The sequence below is a fragment of the Neoarius graeffei genome, chromosome 22 (genome assembly GCF_027579695.1).
Source record: "Neoarius graeffei isolate fNeoGra1 chromosome 22, fNeoGra1.pri, whole genome shotgun sequence".
Taxonomy (NCBI): Eukaryota; Metazoa; Chordata; class Actinopteri; order Siluriformes; family Ariidae; genus Neoarius; species Neoarius graeffei.
Genome location: NC_083590.1, coordinates 55,070,621 through 55,088,477, shown reverse-complemented (window position 1 = coordinate 55,088,477; position 17,857 = coordinate 55,070,621). Strand labels below are relative to the sequence as shown.

The following is a 17,857-nucleotide window of genomic DNA, read 5'->3' as shown; positions in this document are numbered from 1 at the left end:
CACCGTGCCGCCCCACTGCGAACCCAAAATACATTAAAACTTGTGCACCAAATTCATGTATTATTATTATTAATAATAAAGATGTGTGTTGTATAATCATTTCAGGTCACATTTATGCAGAAATACAGAACACTGTAGTATTTTCTTGTGTCATGTTCATGGACTTTATTTTTTGTGGAGTGTAATGCTGCTGCAGTTCCTCAGTGACTCCTGACATTTCTAGAGAATTCGTCGCCCCGCCCCCTTCCCCTCTCTCCGCTGCAGCAGTGACGTGTAAAACACTGATTGGCCTTGTGTCCTGTCATTCAAGTCTGGATCAATGTGATTGGTTTTCGTGTTTCCAGGGGGCGGTCCTTTGCCTGGTAGTTAGGAAGTGAACAACACAAGCGGAGAAGAATTTTCTCACACGTGTGTATTTACTCCTGCAGGTTTCCCTCAGTGCTGAGTCTGAATCCCTAACATGGGCAGTGATGAAGAAAAGTATGACGGGATGTTGCTTGTGATGGCACAACAGCATGAAGGCGGGATACAAGAGGTACAGTAACAACTTATCTGGGTTAGCATAAATGCTAGCTAGCTAGCTGTTAGCAGCCAACTTGAGCATGGAGCAGTGTTGAGTGATGCTGATGAACTGGTCTGATGTGTGTGTGTGTGTGTGTGTGTGTGTGTGAGTGAACTGTCCTGGACAGGCTACTCAGCATTAAACAGCTTATCAGTCTGAATGCTGGAGTCCTCCTGACCTCTGTAAACACACTCCTGTGCTCTCCATTGGGTTGTTTTTGCATGTTCTCACATTATTTCTCTCTCTCTTTACAGCTGGTCAACACTTTCTTTAGCTTCCTCAGACGAAAAACAGACTTCTTTACTGGAGGTGAACCTGGAGCTCCTGAAAAGGTCAGACGATAGCTGGAACTCTTCCACACTCCCTACAGCAAAGAATCAGAACCAGAATCAAGTTTATTGCCAAGTCTGTTCTCATCTCATTATCTGTAGCCGCTTTATCCTTCTACAGGGTCGCAGGCAAGCTGGAGCCTATCCCAGCTGACTACGGGCGAAAGGCGGGGTTCACCCTGGACAAGTCGCCAGGTCATCACAGGGCTGACACATAGGCCAAGTTTACATTAGACCGTATCTGTCTCGTTTTCTTAGCGGATGCACTGTCCGTTTACATTAAAACGCCGGGAAACGGGAATCCGCCAGGGTCCACGTATTCAATCCAGATCGTGTCTGATCCGGTGCTGTGTAAACATTGAGAATACGCCGATACGCTGTGCTGAGCTCTAGCTGGCGTCGTCATTGGACAACGTCACTGTGACATCCACCTTCCTGATTCACTGGCGTTGGTCATGTGACGCGACTGCTGAAAAACGGCGCGGACTTCCGCCTTGTATCACCTTTCATTAAAGAGTATAAAAGTATGAAAATACTGCAAATACTGATGCAAATACTGCCCATTGTGTAGTTATGATTGTCTTTAGGCTTGCCATCCTTCCACTTGCAAGTGGTAAGTGACTTGCGCACAGCGGCTCAGTCCCGAATCACTGCTCGTGCACTTCGCTCGCGCACTCTGTGAGCTGCGCAGGGCCGGAGTGCGCACCCTCCAGAGGGCACTCGCTGTTCAGGGCGGAGTGATTTGGAGTGCAGGAGGAAGCGATGAGCCGCACTGACACATTTCAACTTGCGTGCCGAATTAGTCATGTGATTAGCGTATCTGTGTATTGGCGTTGCTGTGTGCACGCGAATCGTTTTTAAAAACGTTAATCTGATGATCCGCGGATACGGTCTAATGTAAACCCCACCATAGACACAGACAACCATTCACACTCACATTCACACCTACGGTCAATTTAGGCTACATCCACACGACAACGGCAACGAGATTTTATTAAAAAAATATTGCGTCCACATGGGCAACGGATCAGTAAAATATCAGGTTCATATGGCAACACAACGCTTGCTGAAAACGATGCAATACACATGCCACACCTCTACGTGTGCTGTAAGACGGTCCCATCGGAGACACCAGAACAATAGAAGAAGTAGGACGCATGCGCATAAACCCCTTCTTCTACCCGGCGTGAACAGGTGTTCTCAGGAACAAACACACAACAACAAGAAGAAGATGGCTGCGACTACGCGAGGAAATCGTGCCTTCTGTGTGTACAAATTAGTTTTATTAGTGTGCATAGTTTTATATAACTTAATTTTCTTATTGTGTGTGAACATTTTGAAAAGCATTTTTATATAATTTATATAACTTATATTGTGTGTGAACATTTTGAAAAGCAGTCTTATCCAACAAAAAAAAGAAATTCAAGAAATGGTTCAGTTACTTGTTTATTTAAAAGAAAAGCTGTATACAAAAGTGAATGCAATGCAGTGGTTCATACAAAACAGCGAGAGTGCTGCTTGTTCTAGTCATGTGGTTGTGACGTCATCGTAAACAAATCCGTTCTACTCATCCGGACGACTTCGCAATGGCGCCGTTGCCAGATTTTTCCACTCTGGAACCCGTTCTCAAAAAATATCGTTGTGGGGCACCCAAAACGCCGGTGCCGTGTGGACGCCAGGCCGAAACGATAAACAATTTTATCAGATTCACCTGAATCCGTTGCCGTGTGGACAGGGCCTTAGAGTCACCAGTTAACTTAACCTGCATGTCTTTGGACTGTGGGGGAAACCGGAGCACCCGGAGGAAACCCACACGGACACAGGGAGAACATGCAAACTCCGCACAGAAAGGCCCTCGCCGGCCACGGGGCTCGAACCCGGACCTTCTTGCTGTGAGGCGACAGCGCTAACCACTACACCACCGTGCTGCCCTCTACGATAGTCAAATTTGAAAAATTGATATATTTAAGGGGTATGTGTATGAGTTGTTTTGAAGACCAAGCTCTATAGAATGTCCCGGAATGTGCAAAAAACAGGGAACACGAAGAAGAGTGATGACATAAATGTGTGTGAAGAGGAGAACGTGTGCAGTGGGTTAAATAATAACCAAGCTGTTCTATCCAGTGTGAGCTGGAATGTGCAATAAAAGTTCACAGAATGAAGATGTAAGACATGACCATGAGACGATCAGAGTCACAGTTCAGTGCATTAATGTCACAGGTTGGACGTGTGAGGTTCGAGTCAGTGGAATCTCCGACCTTATTGATGAGGCAGCTGCAGTGGGGAAAAAGCCGCCCTTATGGCGTGAGGTTTTGGTTCTAATGGACCGCAACCTCCTACCAGAGTTGAGTGATTTCAAAAAGTTTGTGTCTGGGGCCACGGTCCTTTCTGCTCTCCTCAGGCTCCTGGACTCGTACAGGTCCTGAAGAGATGGAAAGTTGCAGTCGATCGTTCTCTCCGCAGAGTGGATGATGCGCTGCAGTCTGCCCTCGTCCCTGGCAGTGGCAGCAGCGTGCCAGATGGTGATGGAGGAGGTGAGGATTTCTGCCTGTATGCAGGAATCAGGTGGACCGTGACGTGGTCAGAGTGGCCCAGTGCAGCGCGCGGGACGGCGTGGTGGGCATTGTTGACTGTAGTGTAGCAGTGAGCCAAAATATTCTCCTCTCTGGTCGGGCATTGAATAACCTGTTTGTAGTTCGTGGCTGAGGACAATAACTGGGGAGACCGGGTTCGTCTGCTCCACACTCAGTGTCTGGTCGGCCACCAATGAATGAAGTGAACTCGCGCGGGGAGGAGAAGGGTTTACGGTTAATGATAAATGATTCCAGGTCGGGAGAGCAGTGCTGCAGGATCGCCGACACATTACCGCACCAGACGCCGTTTACATAAAAACAGATTCTGCTGCCCTTCGGTTTACCAGAGAGATCTGTGTTACGGTCCGCTCTGATAAGTTGGAAGCCGGCTAGCTGCAGCGCAGAGTCCGGTACGAGTCCGCATAGCCACGTCTCCGTGAAGCATAAAACGAAAGATGGAGAAAAGTCCCCATCAGCAGCTGGAGTTCGTCCGGTTTGTTGCACAGTGAGCACACGTTGGAGAGGAATATCACCGGTAGTGGCGTGTGAAGTCTGCGGAGGCGCACCAGCACGTTTCCATCACCTCTGGTGTCTCATTAAGTGAGCAAAAGTGAGAGCACCTTTGACCAGAATGTCCAATAATTCCATGGATGTCACCAGAACCATTTATAACTTAAAAATAACCCCTTCAGACATAATGTGTACAATTGTACACATGAAGTTCCATCGCGTTTTTCCTTGTGTCTGAAGGGGATAAAGTCTTCTGCAGTCTTTTACACAGTGCTGTATGTGGTGGTGTATGGTTATAACAGTAGTGTCCTTTTAATTTCTCCTGCAAGCTGGTGAAAGAGGCGTTCGCTCATCACAGTCAGCTGGCACTGAAGGCCCAGAGAGAGAAACAGTCCAGACAGGAGAAAGAGAAGAAGGAGAAAGCGGAAAGAGCCGCCAAGCTCAAGGCTGAGGAGGAGAGGAAGAGGAAGGAGGCTGAGAACGAGCCCCGAATCAGAGAGCTCACAGACGAGGAGGCAGAGAGACTCCAGACAGAAATAGACCAGGTAAACATCCACACCTTGGCCTGCTTCATTTCACTTGTCAATATTATAATAATATTGTATTATTAAGGTTACTTTTGGGTCCACCATTTAAACACGCAAGCCGGTGATGATGTCTTTCCTGGTATATGTAGCAAAAAAAGATCCCTGATTTACAGACTGCAGGATGTCTGGAGTGATTATGATCCATTCTCACAGGATCTTGGTATAAATCAGAGATGGGTGTATCTTCACAGTGTACACGCAGTTGTCAGTAACCATGTCATGCTTCCTGTACCAGCCTTTAAGTTGTATTTGATCATTAGTCACATGACCATAACAAGTATGTAGGCTGTGCTGTGAACTCGGTAAAAAACCCCTGGAAGCATTAGTCCGCAAGTCTGTTTAGGCGTTGCTGAGATATTGCTTCACTTCCTGTTTTCACTAGCGCTGTCAGTTTGCAGATGAAATGACCTCATTTCTTATCTCTTCACCATTTGCATATTATGCATGAACCATCACAAATCTGAGAGATGATAATTGTTGGTCTCACAATGCTCTGATCCAGATTTTGTGACAATTTGTAGATGAAGTGAGGAAAAAAAAAAAACTTAAAATCGCCAACTTCCTGTTCGACACGGTGCTTGGCTCCTAATTAATGACTCCAGGAATATAATCTAAACAAAATAATATAATTTTTGACTGTTATTACTGATTGTATTGATGACCTTTTGCCCCAGCAAACACTTCCAAACATTTCTATGGTCTTCACTAATTTCTATAGAGGAAAGACAAGGAGGAGAAAAAAGAGAAAGGGTCTGAAAGCAGCACTGCAGATGCGTTGGAGAAAGCAGATAAACAGGTGAGTAACATCTGGACTGCGTTAATGTGAAGCTGATTTTAGTAAATTGAACTTTTCTCGTTCATCAGAATCAGAAAGGTGCAGCAGCTGTCCTCACTGCCGCTTGCTCTCGGTGCTTATTGTTTGAAAAAGGTGTTGCGGTAGCTGCTGCTGAAAAGGCGAGAAGCTGTTCAGACTTTAGAGTTGTTTTGAAAGTGAATGTAATGCCGCTAAACCCCACTTTTTTTTTTTTCCTTGTACAAAGCAACAATCATTATGTTGATTGACCATGTGTTTCTGAACCATAGCTGATCCAGAAGGCTATAAATTGATGGAAAATAAACAAGATCAACCGATTTTTCACAGAATCTGCCGAGACTGAACCGGAAAATCCTGAAGCAGTGCGTGACGTCACACGTGTAACAATCCAGGTGTCAATTTCGTTCCCGTGCTCAGCAGTGGTTAGACCAGTCTCGATATGGAGAGAATTCTGATAGTGATAGGGATTCTTATAGGGGTTGTTTTACAATCAGGGTACAAAGTTTGTGTCACAAGGGTCCAAAATTCAAATTGATTCAAACTGGTTCTTGTACCAATTTTTAAGTGAAGGACGAGTTAAAGAACAGATTTCAGGTCATTTTTTGACGTGTGTGTGGTAGTTGTGTGTAATCTGCTACAAGATAAAGAAGATGAAGTGTAGCTTTAAGCAGGGCTGGGAGAAACAAATGAAGTGATTCTCGGAGAGGACGTTTTTTTTTTTTGACAATTCAGAATCCACGACTTCCACAGTGCTTTTAAATATAAGGCTGTAAGCTTTGTGTTAGTCGTCTCTAATATTTATGTCCCAATATCTTGACCACATTTTAGGATGAAAATAATCATTTTAGATATGTTATTTTATATTGAAAAATTAGCTGTCTCGGAGAGGACATTTTTTTTTTGACACACTTGCATACTAATTTGATCAAAATAGTCTGAAAACTTACTGGCATTCAACATTAAAACTTAACTATGTTTCCAGTGATATGGAACCAAATATGTGTTTTATGGTATAAAGAATGATTTAAGTGCATCCCTTTTGGAGATAGCTGTGGTCAAAAAAGCACTTTTTCTAAATGACACGAGTAATTTTGCTAAATATGACATATATATTGCCATACATTCACCAAAAATAATGTTATCGCAATTTTTTTTTTGCATGGTAAATAGAGCTATCACAGGGCTACAATAAACAACCAAGTTTATTTAGTCGAGCCTTTTGATATTGAAGATAGTAAGTGTTAAATGTGATTTTTAGCTTGCGTACCCTGATTGTAAAACAACCCATATGTCGGATGAAGGGGCAGATGATTATCAAGGATGTTCCGGAGTAAATGGTTATCTTTTCGAGCCCGCAAGACAAGAAACAGATGCCAGTTCACGACAGTCCCACTCAGTACTGATAGCGCACCACCAGCCAGAGAGAACTGGAAACACAGATTGGTTTGTGGATTTTTATTCCAAGCTGGCCACTGCAAAATATAGGGACAATATTTACATGTACCTCAATAAAGGCAGAAATATAATCTTTAAAACGTACACTTAGTGTAATTACTGAAAGAAAATATGAACTGGGTGATAATAGGGGAATCGATGAACTGTCCAAATGTCAGATCAAATCAGGGCTGAACGATATGGACAAAATTTCATATCTCGATATACATGCCAGATCTCTCTATATCGATACGATATGACTACGGGTTCGGTGAAAACCAAGCATTTTTCAGAAAAATAAAAACATCATAATACAAAAAAACGTGGAAAGTGCAGTTTTATTTTTAAGAACTCACTGCCAGTCATCAACAAATAAATAAATTACAAATCAAACATTTTACTGCAGCTCTGCTTTAACAATAAATAACAAATGCAGCAGCTGGTGGAACATTGAAGTGCATTGAAGTGCAACATCTTGTATTCCTATAACCTTAGCTCTTGTCCTGTACCTGGATGATTTTATACATCGTGCTGCTGTTATATAGCATTGTCGGTTGATTTGGATTCTATGGGAGCGTTGTGATCATGTCTGCCGAGTGGACAGACTTTACGAGAATATTATTATTATTATTATTATTATTATTCACACTGTGGCTTTTAGTCTGACTCGGAAGGAGAGGAGGATGAAAAGGATAAGGACAAGATGAAGCCTAATGCTGGAAATGGAGCAGACCTGTCCAACTACAGGTGGACACAGACCCTGTCTGAAGTGGACGTAAGTATTTTTCATAATCTGCATTAGCGATGTATTAATTGTCAGATTGTTATTCATGTCTGGTGTTGTAATTGTATTTTTTACATGTTTTTGTCAGTAATTTTGTAAACAATAACACAAAGGTTTTTTTTTTTTGAGATTGATGAAATAATCCCAGCTTCATGGTGCATCTCAGGTTCAGATGACAATGTGGAAAAGTTCAAGGGGTGTGAATACTTATGTGAGGCACTATGTTTAGATCACACTTTTTTTTTCTTCATTCTGATGTTTGATTGTGAACATTAACCTTAGCTCTTGTCCTGTACCTGGATGATTTTATACGTTGTGCTGCTGTCACATGACCTGGGTGTATTCCAGTAAGCAGGTTTCATGAAAACTGAGATGAGAGAAACTCTGGGATTTTCGTTCCAGAAAGAGAGGTAACTCGAACTCTGGGTCAGTTGCCATGGTAACCAACTCTGTGGACGTAACCTGCTCAGTGGCAGGTTTTCTTTCTTTTTAAGATTTTTTTTCTGGGCTTTTTTTCACCTTTATTGGACAGTCTAGAGACAGGAAATGAGCAGGAGAGAGAGACGGGGAGGGATCGGGAAATGACCTCGGGTCGGAATTGAACCCGGGTCCCCGGATTTATGGTATGGCGCCTTATCCACCTGAGCCACGACGTCTCCCCACAGGTTTTCTTTCTAACAAGCCTTGAGTTTCTCACGGTCTCCTTCCTCCTGCTGGGCCCGGAGCAGCTGTTGGATGTGGCGCGTCCTCTCCTCGTTAACCCGATTGGTGCTGAAAGCCTGATTAATTCACACACACAATTCCGAGACCCCGATTACATCTGCTGTGCAATCAGTAGAGTCTAAAATTTCAGTTTACTGTAGCTAATGACTAGATATCTTTAAATACATTCAAACTAAAAAAAAACCAAACACTTAAGTTCATTTTCTGTTTTAAGAAATTATTCTTTTTAATTTCCACCATTAAAATTAGTCTTGTTGCTCCCCCTAGAGGTAGTCTGTGTCCCTGCAGGGGTGCACACTATAAATTTGAGAAACCCAGAAGTAGAATGTTTGTTTTTTACTGGTTGCCATGGTGATTTGTCATATCAGAGCTCCACTCCATTGATGATGGTTTTTTATATCACACACACACGTGCGCGCGCTTAACTCCTAGTTGATTAAACAAACTCAGATCAGCTGTTCTGGAACTGAAACCACAGACTTTCCCAAACCTGCTTTCTGGAGTGCCTCCCTGATGTACAGGTATTCCTAATAAAGTGGATAGTGGTGTGTGTGTGTACATCCACTCACCAGCCACTTTACTAGGAACACTTTATACCGATACTGGACAGGACCAGGACCCCTGTCTCAGAGCAGCCTCCGTTCTTTTGGAAGGAGACATGGTTACAGAGTCGAAATAGTTTTATCTTGCTAACAGAATTATGTTTATCACTTTTTTTTCAGTAGCTAAATCAATGCCCCTGAGATTATTGCTCAGTTTTTTTTCTCCTAGTGGAATAAAAGACTTTTAATTCCTCTCCACTAATACCCTGTCCACACTAGGGATTTTGTACCGATACGATGCTACTTTCGTATCACAACACCAGTCCACACTAGCAACCATACCGGTACTGTAGCGGTATAACTGTATCAGTTACTGTACCGGTACGAAACCCATACATTTGTGGGTTTCGTACCGGTACAGTATCGGTACTGTAGCGCTTCGCTGTAGTGTGGACAGATGAAGCGGCTCTGTATCGATACAAATATAATGCACATGCGCAAAGTCACACCTCAATCGATGTCTTCGCTGAATAAAATAGTGAAGAACGGAGATTCGTTTGTTTCTTTCTCAACTGCCTCGTGCGTTTTATACGATTCGACTGAATAAATGACCACCAGAAATACAGACTGTACACTGACGACAAAAAGCACACACACGCTGTTTCATCCGTATGGAAGCCGAGAGAGGCCCTTCATATAATCCTTTTTTTTTTATTCACCTTGTTATCCCGAGATAACGACATAATTAATTCAGGATCTCGAGAAAACAACACAACTAATTTGAGATCTCGAGAAAACAAAACCGTTATTTCATGATCTCGAGTAAACAGCTGAGAAATGGTTCATTCAGGTGCACCAAGAGACTTGTGATATGCGACTTTGGGGCTATTTCTCATTCTGTATAGACGCAACTTTGGTCATTAGAATGTCTGGAATAATCGATCACCTAATAAGGCAATATTTTGATCAGGGGTTGACACAGGGAGAGATTGCATTAAGTCTTTTAATAAGGGATAATTTCAAAATTAGTCCGCGGCACCTCCGCAGGAGACTGGCCCGGCTTCGTCTCTACTGACGGAGATACAGTGATCCAGCTGAGATCATGGAATAATTGTTTTGTTTTCTCGAGATCTCGGAATAACGGATGCCATATATTCTTGGAAGGAAGTTACTCGGTAACCACGGAAACATTTCGCGCACGCGCATTTCAACTACCGTGAAAGAAAACCGCAAACATTTCTCGCTAGTGTGGACAGATGCACTAAACTGTACCGGTATACTTTGTATCGATACAGTTATACCACTTTCGTACCGGTATAAGTGTGAACACAGCATTAGTCGTGTCCAGCTTTGTTGGAGGAGGTTGTTTTTGCCTGTTTGTTTGCCAAAGCAACTCAGTCATGAACAGATTTTGATGAGATTTGGAGGAAAAGTGAGCCATGGTCCGAGGAACAATTGTTTAGATTTTGATGCAAATCCGGATATGTGGCTCGGTGGCGGTATGAATTCTACCGAGTGCTCTTGTTTTTTTTTTCTTCCCATTTGAAATTTATTTTAAGGTTATTTGAGGTACATTTACTAGACTTGTTGGTGGAATTCAGTATTCAGCTGCTGTATCGAACATGTTAACTACAGCACTTTGATTTCATGTTATGCTCATGAACTAGCTCAGTTCTCGGGTTAATTTAGTCGTTCACACCACAAATTAATGCCACACTGCAAAATTGTGAGAAATGTCAGTATTGTTTTAATCTTTTTTACAGCTTGTCGTGCCTTTTGATGTGAAGTTCCGCCTGAAGGGGAAGGACGTGGTGGTGGAATTTCAAAGGCGTCATTTAAAGGTGGGCTTAAAGGGCCACCCACCTGTGATTGACGCACCCCTTTTTAACGAGGTGAAGGTAGAGGAGAGCTCCTGGCTCATTGATGAAGGAAAAATAGTGACCGTCCACCTAGAGAAGGTATGGGGTAAAGGGGGGGTTGAATGCAGATTATGCCTTTTTTTTTTGGTCACATGACAATCACAATACAAATCCACTCTCTTTGGAAATGTGGGTTTAATCCATTTGCAGATAAATAAAATGGAGTGGTGGAACAAGTTGGTGACCACAGACCCTGAAATCAACACCAAGAAAATCTGCCCAGAAAACTCAAAGGTAGGCAGCAGGCTGTCTGTTCTGAGTAACTCGACAAGGTTTCATTCCTCCACTTACTGTCATTTACTGTCACTCGATATGATTCATAAAGTCTCCGTTCCCTCCACATCTTCATCTCGTCTCTCGGTGTAGCTTTCTGATCTGGATGGCGAGACACGCAGCATGGTGGAGAAGATGATGTATGACCAGAGGCAGAAGTCCATGGGCCTACCCACCTCTGAGGAGCAGAAGAAGCAGGACATCCTGAAGAAGTATGTGAGCTTCATTTCCAGCTACACGGCCAATAACGTCACCACAATCAAGTTCAATCTCAATATTTATTACAGGCTACAATTTCACAGCACTGTCCTGGTTTTTAAAGGCTGCTTTTAAATAATGCAGGCTGAATAAACCAAATGTTCCTCACTGATACTCAGAACATGATACACAGTGGTGTGCAAAAGTCTTGGGTATAATATTTGTTTGTACAAATTATTTTTGAATAAGCAAACGTGACAGTCTTCAGAGGATGCTCAGCAAAACTTACACGCTCGTTTCCTTCAAACAGAATGTCCCGAAGATGGTTTTTAAGCATAGGGTTGTCACATCTAATATTGATTGTTTGTTTATTACTCTTTGCTAGGCATGTAGCGATTCAGCCAGTTCACAATGTTGGGTTCAAGGTTCGATTCCCCTTTTTTTTTTTAATTAAAATGAGGAAACGTCTATTATCCATAACCACTTATCCTGTGCAGGGTCGCGGGCTGGAGCCTATCCCAGCTGACTACGGGCGAAAGGCGGGGTACACCCTGGACGAGTCGCCAGATCATTGCAGGGCAACACACAACCATTCACACTCACATTCACACCTACGGTCAATTTAGTCACCAGTTAACCTAACCTGCATGTCTTTGGACTGTGGGGGAAACCGGAGCACCCGGAGGAAACCCACGCGGACACGGGGAGAACATGCAAACTCCGCACAGAAAGGCCCTCGCCGGCCACGGGGCTCGAACCCGGACCTTCTTGCTGCGAGGCGACAGCGCTAACCACTACACCACCGTGCCGCCTGATCAAGAAACGATATCCTCTGATTCTTGCTCGATCTACGTCTGTATTTGACTATTAAACTGAAAAATATATAAAATTTTGACAAGATAAACAAAAGTACTAGGAAAGTGTCTCTCTCGCCCTTCCTGTTCCTAATCACTGTTATGGCTCACTCTTTTATAACATCAGCCATAAACTGACCTTGCATGAACTTTTGCTTTTGGCAAAGCACCATGAGTTCTCACTCACCGATGCACGAAAGGAACAGTCTGCTTTCTCTCCCAATAAAAGCCAAGTGATAAATGAATCTGCAATGGTTTGAAAGCTGATATTAACTGACTATTGGACTGATTGGACTCGCGTGCTCCATGTTGTCATGATAACCTTGATGAGGTCCGATCCTTTTAGCCTTACAGTACACGCCGTTCTGTTCATTACTGTTCTGTGAGTGATGGATACATCTTCTCATTGTTGATACTTATTTGCTAAAACAGGTCGCCAAATATATCGACGGTGATGTAAATGATGCTGCGATATTGTGACGGAACTACTGACAAGACTAAAACCGGCAGAAAATTCAAAACGCCAGAGGAAGACAACGTTGCATCGTGGAAATACGGAAATGTTGTTTATAAGTAGTCTTTGCTTGAATGAAACAAATGTTCAGAAGCAGGAAGAGAACTCTGTCAGTCCTGATGCAGGACGACTGGTGCCATGTTGCTTGTCTCGCAATGGTTGGCGTTCTGGAGCATCCCAGGAGAGTGTGTGTGTGTGTGTGTGTGTCCTTTCCATTCGCTTTCAGTAATGCGATATTAAGTGAAACTTAAGTCTAATCTGTGCTGTTCCTTTGCTGGAGTTATGTTTATACTGTATGTTCTTACATAGTATATTACATTACATTAGACAGGAGGCATTTTCCTCCTCTCACTTGACTAAATCAAGCAGGTTTACGTTGTATGTTAATCCATGTGTGGATTTATGGACATCCCTGACGAGCTCCAGACTGCTTTTGTGTAAAGCCTAGGTCACAACCGGACGTACGATTTTTTTTGGCCGTGCGATTTTTGGCGTTTCCCAAATTGCTGCGTTTTTCTTGTTCATGGAGAAAGACGCGTGTTGGCCGTAAGTTTGTCTTGCAACCTGAAAAAAACGTAAGCGCCCGTAGAGTTTGTTTGACATTACAAAGAACCTCTGCGGCCAGTCTACGGCTCGAAAATCAGCACGTCACACGCGCGCCCTCCGTGCGTTTCTTGCGTTTTTTGCACGTAGACCGGCCGTAGGAGCACGTACGGCCAGTTGTGACCAAGGCATAACATGATGCTCCAAATGTTTGTTGTAATGCACTGATTAACATGGGGGTCTGTCTGTGTCTGATGGTAGGTTCATGGAGCAGCATCCTGAAATGGATTTCTCCAAGGCCAAGTTCAGCTAAGAAGCCCTACATTCTGCATTTCCAAGCTTCTTATCCCGAACATCTCGATTTCTGTCCCCTGACCTGTACGTTGCTTGTTCACCGCACAGTGAAAAAGGTCCTACTCCAAATCATGTTGCAAACTTCATTGTTTTCTGAAAATTTCAGTCATGTTTACGGTTCTTTTTTTTTTTTAAATAAATAAATTCAAACTCCATGACGTGAAATCTGACTAGTGTCTCATTCGGGAAGGTCGGACCACGTGAACATGTTATTTATTGGATTTTTAACCTGAAGTTTCAGAACCAGTTTGTTATCCAACCTCTCATTTTAATGATTGTTAAATTGCTACTATGCGCTTTCACAATTAAATCCTTGGAAATAAGATTCTTTTTGGCTAAAATGTTTTTGGGATGCCACACTCTACACACAAGGCCAAAAATATGGGTGTGATGGTCAGGTATCCACATGTTTCCCATCTAAACTATTACCACAAAGTTTGAAGCGCACAGTTGTATAGAATGTCTCTGTATGGTCTAACTTTAAGACTTCCCTTTCACTGGAACCAAGAGACTTGAACCTGTTCATGACGATGCTCCTGTGCACAAAGCGAGCTCCGTGAAGGCGTGGTGTGTGAAGGGTGAAGTGAAGAACTCGAGCGTCTTGCACAGAGCCCTGACTGATCTCAACCTGTGGGATGAACTGGAGCCTTAACATCAGTGTCTGATCTCACGAATGCTCTTGTAGCTGAAGGAAAACCGAATCTAGTGGAAATCCTTCCCAGAAGAGTGGAGTTTATTATAACAGGGGAATAAATCTGGAATGAGATGTTCATCAGCAAGCACATATAGGTGTGATTGGTTGGGGGTGCACATACTTTTGTTTTTGGCTCAAAATCTTAAGTTACAGAATTAGAATCAGACATAGCCTTATACTCCCAAGCATGGACCATGTCAACGCCAGTTTTATTAACCTGTTCACTCTGTGCTCACAAGAGGGCGCTGTTGCATTGAGGTGTGTTAGTGTGCTCTGACCACATCGCTGTTGTTGGGCGAAGGTGGTGACAGGTTATGATATTATTACAAAGTGTTTTCATGTGTCATGAGGCTTTATGACTGTGACCTGATTAGAGTCCCACTTACCGTCTTACTGGTGACAGTCGCGGATATTAGTTTGAGCTAACTGCTAGCTTGCCTCTTGCTCCAGGCACAGTTATTTATTTCCCTGAAATAATGCACAAGCATGACAAGGCCCAAAATGTACTACTTTTTCAGCCCATTGTTTAATATCCAATTAGTCATGGAAGGGTTGATGCTGATTTGGCTTTGAAGAATTATCCGTTCGCGCCATGTCTCAAACCCTTGGGCCCTCATAGCACGGAAACGGTATTGCTAATATTTTAGGGGTTCTACTGCCATAGAGCAAATATTGCTCTGAATTTATTGATGCATGTTTCATCCTGTGAGGCGGAAACGTAGTTTTGTTACTAACAGTACTTGCAGTTGGAATTCATTCCACTTTCAGCTTGTATCTGTGTCTACGAAGTCCATGGCCCTTGTGATGAGCTGTCTCAGAGTGAACACAAGGCCTGGTTTCCTCAGCTGAGAGCAATGTCTCACCCAGGTATGAGAATTTCTTCATTAACGAAAGCACACAGACATCAGAGGGCAAGGTGGGTTTGTGTGTGCGGACGTGGGAGGAGCGCGAATGATCGGCAAACAAAGTGCTCTTCAGTGATGGACCGAACCAGACTTGACGACTTGTTTTTGGCAACAGGATTTAATAAATCAACCAGGGCATATGAGTGGAGCTAAAATAGCGTGGCTCATCAACTGATCACTGTGTCGAGCTGGAATCATTTCTCTGCCAGCACAAAAATCTTTATTAGTAGGCTTGCGTTCTGTCTACCAAATATCATTTCTTCACGGTTACATGGCATTTAGTAGACGCTCGTATCCAGTGCGACGTACAAGACGTGCTGAACTTCTAGACAAGAAAGTTTTAGTGCCAACTGAACAAGTGACAGCAATACCTAATGTAATAGTCTGTTGCAGTACCAACACTCAGCAAACAGCCAAGGAAACAAACCACCAAACACATATGGACAAATGGAACATATATGGAATTATGTAGTAAACAAAAGTGTTAAAAACCAAACATGATTCTGCAATAAACGGCAACACAGGACTCTATTCTGAGCTTTCTCATCATATACAGAACCAGTCAAAAAATTGGACATACATTCTAATTTAGTCTCATCTCATCTCATTATCTCTAGCCGCTTTATCCTGTTCTACAGGGTCGCAGGCAAGCTGGAGCCTATCCCAGCTGACTACGGGCGAAAGGCGGGGTACACCCTGGACAAGTCGCCAGGTCATCACAGGGCTGACACATAGACACAGACAACCATTCACACTCACATTCACACCTACGCTCAATTTAGAGTCACCAGTTAACCTAACCTGCATGTCTTTGGACTGTGGGGGAAACCGGAGCACCCGGAGGAAACCCATGTGGACACAGGGAGAACATGCAAACTCCACACAGAAAGGCCCTCGCCGGCCACGGGGCTCGAACCCGGACCTTCTTGCTGTGAGGCGACAGCGCTAACCACTACACCACCGTGCCGCCCATTCTAATTTAGTGTTTTTCTTTATTTTTATTAATTAAAAGTCACTTCATGTTTTAAAGTAATGATGGATGCCGTTTCTCTTTACTTAGTTGTTCGGTTTTTGCCATAATATGGATTACTACAGTTGTTATTATTTGCGCTTTGATCTCAAATGCGTTAATAAGGCAAGAAACTTGTCTGCTAATTAACTTTTGATGAGACAGCTGTTAATTGAAAAGTATTCCAGGTGACTCCCTCATGAAGCTGGTTAAGATAAGGCCAATAGTGTACAAAGCATCATCAGGGGAAAAATCTGATACTTTGAAGAATCTAACATATCAAATGTATTTTGTTTTTTAACACTTTTTTTTTTTTGTTTACTACATAATTCCATACATGTTGCATTTGTTATTTCATAGTTTTGATGTCTTCAGTATTGTAGAAAAGAGTCACAATACAGAACCACCTCTGAATGAGTAGAGTAGGGGTGTACAAACTTTTGACTGGTACTGTAACTCTGATGTAAGCTTATCATAGGAGAGTTTATAAAAGATGCAGCTGCTGAATTTGCACCACCTAATGTTTGGAATAGACCGACTACTGGGATTTGCTCAGTTGTTTCCCACTGGGTGTCCATCTTTGGATTTAGTATTTTACGGCAAAATTAAACATGACCAGTTCAACCAAATACATGAGTAAAAATCACATGGTTTCAGGTCAAGAATTATCCAAGTGGATCTTAGAGTTGGGATCCAAGTTGGCGCCGGTGAGGTCAGCTGCCGTCATAAATGCTACAACCAAACTTTTTTGTCATCGATCTTTTATATTTTTCTTTTTCTGTTTTTATGTCAGTTCTGTTTTATGTCACCAGACAACTGTAAAAAGCATTTTGCTGCATGCCGACTGTGTATAGTTGTATGTGACACCAAAAATATTTGATTTGAGAGTTTCAAATAATGTTCATATCAAACCTCAGAATGGAGCGGACCATGACATTGTAGACCACACTGGGTTCTACTCCGGTCTGCCAAAAGCTGGACTCTGAGGATACAGTAGGGTAGAGTCACCCAAACCAGAGAGCTAGGAAACATTATTCAGAGTGAGTATGGAGAGGGAGTGGTGTGCCTTCATACAACCCCGATTCCAAAAAAGTTGGGACAAAGTACAAATTGTAAATAAAAACGGAATGCAATAATTTACAAATCTCAAAAACTGATATTGTATTCACAATAGAACATAGACAACATATCAAATGTCGAAAGTGAGACATTTTGAAATTTCATGACAGCAACACATCTCAAAAAAGTTGGGACAGGGGCAATAAGAGGCTGGAAAAGTTAAAGGTACAAAAAAGGAACAGCTGGAGGACCAAATTGCAACTCATTAGGTCAATTGGCAATAGGTCATTAACATGACTGGGTATAAAAAGAGCATCTTGGAGTGGCAGCGGCTCTCAGAAGTAAAGATGGGAAGAGGATCACCAATCCCCCTAATTCTGCGCCGACAAATAGTGGAGCAATATCAGAAAGGAGTTCGACAGTGTAAAATTGCAGAGTTTGAACATATCATCATCTACAGTGCATAATATCATCAAAAGATTCAGAGAATCTGGAAGAATCTCTGTGCGTAAGGGTCAAGGCCGGAAAACCATACTGGGTGCCCGTGATCTTCGGGCCCTTAGACGGCACTGCATCACATACAGGCATGCTTCTGTATTGGAAATCACAAAATGGGCTAGGAATATTTCCAGAGAACATTATCTGTGAACACAATTCACCGTGCCATCCGCCGTTGC

The 17,857-nt window shown here is 42.9% G+C and overlaps 1 protein-coding gene across 1 annotated transcript; it reads left to right on the top strand.

Moving 5' to 3' along the window:
- The first annotated feature begins 349 nt into the window (after positions 1–349).
- Positions 350–13,678, top strand: nudc (nudC nuclear distribution protein). Its single transcript, XM_060904978.1, has 9 exons — positions 350–535; positions 817–894; positions 4,304–4,519; positions 5,280–5,357; positions 7,471–7,584; positions 10,622–10,816; positions 10,928–11,011; positions 11,144–11,262; positions 13,421–13,678. The coding sequence occupies exons 1-9, from the start codon at positions 461–463 to the stop codon at positions 13,470–13,472; spliced, it is 1,011 nt and encodes a 336-aa protein (XP_060760961.1). The 5' UTR covers positions 350–460; the 3' UTR covers positions 13,473–13,678.
- Positions 13,679–17,857: the final 4,179 nt, after the last annotated feature.